This window comes from Phocoena phocoena, chromosome 10, assembly GCF_963924675.1.
Source record: "Phocoena phocoena chromosome 10, mPhoPho1.1, whole genome shotgun sequence".
Lineage (NCBI taxonomy): Eukaryota > Metazoa > Chordata > Mammalia > Artiodactyla > Phocoenidae > Phocoena > Phocoena phocoena.
The window spans coordinates 26,085,182-26,091,778 of NC_089228.1; the positions used below are offsets into that span (position 1 = coordinate 26,085,182).

Sequence of the window (6,597 nt, forward strand, 5' to 3'; positions counted from 1 at the left end):
GCAGGAGAGGCCACAACCGTGAGAGGCCTGCGTACTGAAAAAAAAAAAAAAAAAAATGTGCAGAAGGCATAGTGGTAAGAAATGAAGGTGAAATTCACACTCATTACTTTGGTCACTTTTAAAAGCAGAGGAGTGTTTAGTAAGAAAATATCTAAATGAAATTTTCTTTTTTTAACATACTAATAAAAGTTGCTGCAAGGTTTTATATTTTGGATAATTTTTTTAACTTAAATTTTTTTTTCATCATTTGAACTAGCTTTTCACATAAATAATTGTATAGAGTGAAAAAATTATGAGAACAGAATTGTGAAGATAAAAACCATCTTAAAACATTTTAAAAAGGATTTTAAACAAAATTCAACAAATAGTTGTTTGAATTAAGCTTATATTGCTAAGATCTACAGTCCCGTCTTTGCATTTGTAACTGATACAGTTTATATATTCAACTAAACCACATTTGGAAAAAGAAAACATTAAGGGACAGATATTCTAATTATTTTTAAATAAAGAAAATTATTCTCTCAGAACTTGGTATAATTTACTTGGCAAATCTGTGCCTGCATTATAATACTTCAACTGGAAATCCACAAAAATCTTTTTTCTTTTTCTCTCTTTTTTTTGTTAGATACAGCCAGTACCAACGTATGCTGAGCACACTGTCCCAATGTGAATTTTCAATGGGCAAAACTTTGCTGGTATATGATATGAATCTCAGAGAAATGGAAAATTATGAAAAAATTTACAAAGAAATAGGTAAGGAAGCTTAATTGTTGTTTCTATCTGTAATTGTAATTTTTATGGTCTAAGGGAAATAATATCTGCTAACATTTTTCTTTGGTTAGTGGTAAAATAATAACAATAACAACATTAATTGAAAGAATGTTTTCTAAAATGATATGTAATACTTTGAGTTACAGCTATTTTTTTAAATGCCAGCATCTATTTTATTAGCAATGAAACTTAATTTTAAAACATATTTTAAAATTGAAAATGGGTGGAAATTATACATGTTGTTATAACTATCTTTAAAAAAAAAAACCTTTTATATAGAATGTAGCATTGCTGGAGCACATGAAAAAATTGCTGAGTGCAAAAAGCAAATTCTTCAAGCAAAACGAATACGAAAAAATCGCCAAGGTAAGTGTTTTGTGGGATTTAGTGTGCAAATACTTTCTTACTGACTAGTATTTTCATTCAGTTTTTAACATTGTGAGGGAAAACCTTCAGCTAGAATCAACCTGAATTATAAAAAAGAATTATGAGTCAAACTTAATTCTTTAAAACTATATTATTCTTTAAAATAGCAGAGAAGGAAGGTAATGCTGAAAAAGTATTTTGTTGTTGTTGGACTGTATTGATTAAACAAGTATTTCTTTTGTTTTTGTTTTTTTTACTGTACTCAGATCCCTTTGCTTAAATAGTGTTACGGTTAATGAGCAAAGGTAATTTATTTAGGGTTTTGTTTGTTTGTTTGTTTAATGGAACTACTTTCAAAAAACAGAAAAGAATTTAAGCCCGTGAATTTTTTTATATATATAAATTTATTTATGGCTGCACTGGGTCTTTGCTGCTGCACCTGGGCTTCTCCTTGCGGTGGCTTCTCTTGTTGCGTAGCACGGGCTCTAGGCACACGGGGGTTGTGGTGCACCACGGCATGGGGGATCTTCCCGGACCAGGGCTCGAACCCGTGTCTCCTACATTGGCAGGCAGATTCGTAACCACTATGCCACTATTAAGCACAATGCAAGCAAACATTTACAAGCTGCCTAAATTTCTAATAAGAGGATAAAGCTTAGCTTTGTTCTGATCTCTTGTTTTTATTTAGCGTCTGTCTTATTTTAGTCTATAGCAACTATTTCAAAATAATTTTAATGGCAGGGGCATTGTTCCTCCTATAATGTAAATTGAAAGAAAGATAAAAAATATAATGTGTAGTCACAATTGTGACATATAAATGCAAAACTAGAAGGATATCAGGCTTCCCTCGTGGCGCAGCGGTTGAGAGTCCGCCAGCCGATGCAGGGGACAACGGTTTGTGCCCTGGTCCGGGAAGATCCCACATGCCGCGGAGCAACTAAGTCTGTGCGCCATGGCCGCTGAGCCTGCGCGTCTGGAGCCTGTGCTCTGCAACGGGAGAGGCCACAACAGTGAGAGGCCCGCGTACCACAAAAAAAAAAACTAGAAGGATATAGAAAATGTTAATGGTTATTTTGGAGTTGTGGGGGTTTTATGACTTAGGGTTCTTTTGTGTTTTTTTTTTCTTTTTTTTACACTGTAATCCAAAAATTTTTTTATTAAAAATCACACTTATGGACTTCCCTGGTGGTGCAGTGGTTGAGAGTCCACCTGCCGATGCAGAGGACACGGGTTCGTGCCCGGGTCCGGGAAGATGCCACATGCCGCGGAGCGGCTGGGCCCGTGAGCCATGGCCGCTGAGCCTGCGCGTCCGGAGCCTGTGCTCCGCAAAGGGAGAGGCCACAACAGTGAGAGGCTCGTGTACTGCAAAAAAAAAAAAAAAAAAAAAAATCACACTTATATCACACTTATATCAAATTAATACACTGATTGCCAAAACAATGAATTTTACTTTTTTTTTTGTATTTTTTAAGTTTGTTTTTTCTTTAACATCTTTATTGGAGTATAATTGCTTTATAATGGTGTGTTAGTTTCTGCTTTATAACCAAGTGAATCAGCTATACATATACATATATCCCCATATCTCCTCCAACTTGCGTCTGCCTCCCGCCCTCCCTATCCCACCCCTCTAGGTGGTCACAAAGCACCGAGCTGATCTCCCTGTGCTATGTGGCTGTCTCCCACTAGCTATGTATTTTACATTTGGTAGTGTATATATGTCCATGCCAGTCTCTCACTTTGTCCCAGCTTACCCTTCCCCCTCCCCGTGTCCTTGAATCCATTCTCTACGTCTGCCTCTTTATTCCTGTCCTGACCCTAGGTTTTTCAGAACCTTTTTTTTTTAGATTCCATATATATGTGCTAGCATACAGTATTTGTTTTTCTCTTTCTGACTTCACTCTGTATGACAGACTCTAGGGCCATCCACCTCACTACAAATAACTCAATTTTATTTCTTTTTATGGCTGAGTAATATTCCATATGTGCTACATCTTCTTTATCCATTCATCTGTCGATGGACACTTAGGTTGCTTCCATATCCTGGCTACTGTAAATAGAGCTGCAATGAACATTGTGGTACATGACTCTTTTTTCTTTTGGCTGTGTTGGGTCTTCGTTTCTGTGCGAGGGCTTTCTCTAGTTGTGGCAAGCGGGGGCCACTCTTCATTGCGGTGCGTGGGCCTCTCACTATTGCGGCCTCTCCTGCTGCGGAGCACAGGCTTCCAGACGCGCAGGCTCAGCAGCTGTGGCTCATGGGCCCAGTTGCTCCACGGCACGTGGGATCTTCCCAGACCAGGGCTCGAACCCATGTCCCCTGCATTGGCAGGCAGATTTTCAACCACTGTACCACCAGGGAAGCCCTGTGGTACATGACTCTTGAATTGTACTTTTTAATGAGCTAATTAAGATGATACTTAATTCCTAATTCCTTATTTTTATTTATTTATTTTTGTGGTATGCGGGCCTGTCACTGTTGTGACCTCTCCCGTTGCGGAGCACAGGCCCCGGATGCGCAGGCTCAGCAGCCATGGCTCACGGGCCCAGCCGCTCCGCGGCATGTGGGATCTTCCCAGACAGGGGCACGAACCCATGTCCCCTGCATCGGCAGGCGGACTCTCAACCACTGTGCCACCAGGGACGCCCCTAATTCCTTATTTTTAAAAGGTGTTTTTTGAATTCAGTCTAAAATGCATGTGGTCAGGTTGCAGTGGCCAATTTAGAGTAGGATATACCAACTTACTTAAGAATTAATGTCAATTTACAGTATTTTTATTGATTAAAGAGACTTTTAAATGTGCCACATATCATTTCATAGGAAAACTTAACAGGAGATACATGACTTATCTTGGAGTTCTCAGTGGAGCAGAAACAAAGTTCATGAACTATAAATCATTTCTAAGTTTATGAGATCTTTACCTTTGAAATGAGTGAGAAGTATAATTTTCTGTTGTCTAAGATCTGAAATTAATGGTAGGAGATATATAGATATATACACCTTGCTGATCTTCTATTTGATGGGCAAATAGGGAATAAGATCCTCTTCAGAATCAGTTCACTTGATGATCAATAATGACTTAAGTTCACTTACGTTTATGCTAGCCTCTTGTATTCTGCCCAGGCATAGGTAAATGGAAAAACAGAGTGGAGGTAAAATCCTTGTTTGGAATACTTTTGAAGTCATGTATCCTTGAAATTATAATTGAATCAAGAGAAACTGACGATACTCTGTCCATCCTTCAGTGTTTCCACTTCTTTATGTACTAAGAAAGTGATTAGGAGAGCTCTGTGATGTTAGACATTTTGGTTTGATAACAAGGTTCAAAAAACCTTATTTTAGTAAACATTTTTATATCTTTCAGAATATGATGCATTGGCAAAAGTGATCCAGCGTCATCCAGACAGGCATGAGACATTAAAGTAAGTTCAGAGTTTTACTCTGAAAGAAACTAATCTTTATCCATAAATGTTTACATACTAGTCTATGCATTCCATTTTTGTGGGAGTACATCATCGAAAGGAGGCGTCCGATCTTCAATAAAAAGAATTAACTAGATAAACACTTTTTAAACACAGATCTCAAAAACAATTAGTGAAAGAAAAACAGAAGACATATACAATGAATTTTAAATTATTCCCAAGTTTCGGAAATACATACAGAATAATAACCATTTATAAAAGTTAGGGCCCCCCAAGTATTATATACTTATACTGTATGTTATTTAGAGATACAAATATATGTATAAAAAAGGATTAGAATGATATAGTGATTACCTGAATGGGGAGTAGAGGAGGAGAAAAAGGCCTGGTTCAGAGGACTAGGGGTAAAGTTCAAAGGGTATTTCAAGTTAACCTGCAATTTACCAAAAAAAAAAAAAAAAAAAAAGACTTGAAATAATTATGACAAAATGTTAAAAGTTACCAACTCTTGGGGTTTGATATCCTATTATCAAGTTTTTCTATACTTTAAAAGTTATCTAAAACTTAATTTTAATGAAAATTAGTGCATATTTAGAAGAAATCACCCTTAGTTTTAAAAGTCTCATCATAATGGAGTATTATAACTCCTTATCTTTTATTTTTAAAATAAATACTATTTACTAACTAAAAAGTTAGATATTAATTATGAATTCTCTTCCCCCAATTAGCAAAATATAACACTATTTTATTTTTTTCAGGGAACTAGAGGCTCTGGGAAAAGAATTAGAGCATCTTTCACATATTAAAGAAAGTGTTGAAGATAAGGTATTTGCATGTGATATATGTTAGCCTTTGTGTCCTGTATAGGTTTATAGTTCAATGTGTATTAATTTTTTTTCTTATTAACACAGCTAGAATTGAGAAGGAAACAGTTTCACGTTCTTCTTAGTACCATCCACGAACTTCAGCAAACACTGGAAAGTAAGTAACAAGAGTCACAAAATGAATGTCTATGAAGATTTTTAAGTGATCAGAGGCATGTCTTCTAAATATACATTTTAAAGAGAGTGCACCTTCAGTTTCAGAACAGGAGTGTAGCTGGATGACATCAGAAGGTACTCATGTTGTTCATCTTTCTGATTATATGCAGAAAAGCCTGAATATGTACGATTTGAATACCTGTCTAGTGGTTTGTAAATTAAGAGAAATTTAAGCATGATAGACTTGGAATTGTTCTTGGTTTACTGTAGTATATTGCTATAAAGTAACAATTCAGGATCCAGGCAGGCAATAAGTGAATGAAATAATCAATGCATAAACACATTTGCATTCTCAATGAACTAGGTGCTTTGGGGACCCGGGGACTTGCTCTTTGTATTGACTAAAGCCAATTTTTATGTAACCTGATCTTGTGATTGTTTGCAAAAAAGCCTAAGACCTAGATTTTTTTTTTTTAGCTGAAGTCTATCACATAAAATTTGCATTTTGATTCAACTAATAACAACAACCAAAACAAGACTTTTAAAACCAAACCCACTTGTGTGGGTCAGTTACAGTCATAGGCTGCCATTTTGCCATTTTTGGTTTAAATATATTCGCTAATAAAGGATAAAAGTGTTTTCATGTATTCATTAAACATATAATTTAAGCAAATTTGATTAAAGTTTTATGTTTCTTTCTCAATTGCAGATGATGAAAAGCTCTCAGAGGTAGAAGAAGCTCAAGAAACAAGCATGGAAACTGATCCTAAACCATAGACCAGCTAATCACTCACCATTCCCAAGAATATTGAAGTAGCAACATGATCTTAGTGTGTTCAGAATTGGTTGTGCTCTTGAGACATATAAAGTTTTGGCAGTGAACTACGTTGCTGTTAAATTTTAATTCACAGTTCATTCATATTTCTTCACACAAAGGGAGATGACTTCATTATATATTTGTTTTTATTGAAATGCCTTTTTTTTTTTTTTTTTTTTGCGGTACGTGGGCCTCTCACTGTTGTGGCCTCTCCCGTTGCGGAGCACAGGCTCCGGACGCGCAGGC

At 36.2% G+C, this 6,597-nt stretch overlaps 1 protein-coding gene across 1 annotated transcript; it reads left to right on the forward strand.

Annotated features, from left to right (window-relative positions):
- Positions 1-644: 644 nt before the first annotated feature.
- On the forward strand, positions 645-6,311 carry THOC7 (THO complex subunit 7). The gene is made up of 6 exons (XM_065886066.1): positions 645-753; positions 1,051-1,137; positions 4,497-4,554; positions 5,313-5,379; positions 5,466-5,535; positions 6,244-6,311. Exons 1-6 carry the CDS (start codon positions 645-647, stop codon positions 6,309-6,311), a joined length of 459 nt encoding a protein of 152 aa, XP_065742138.1.
- Positions 6,312-6,597: the final 286 nt, after the last annotated feature.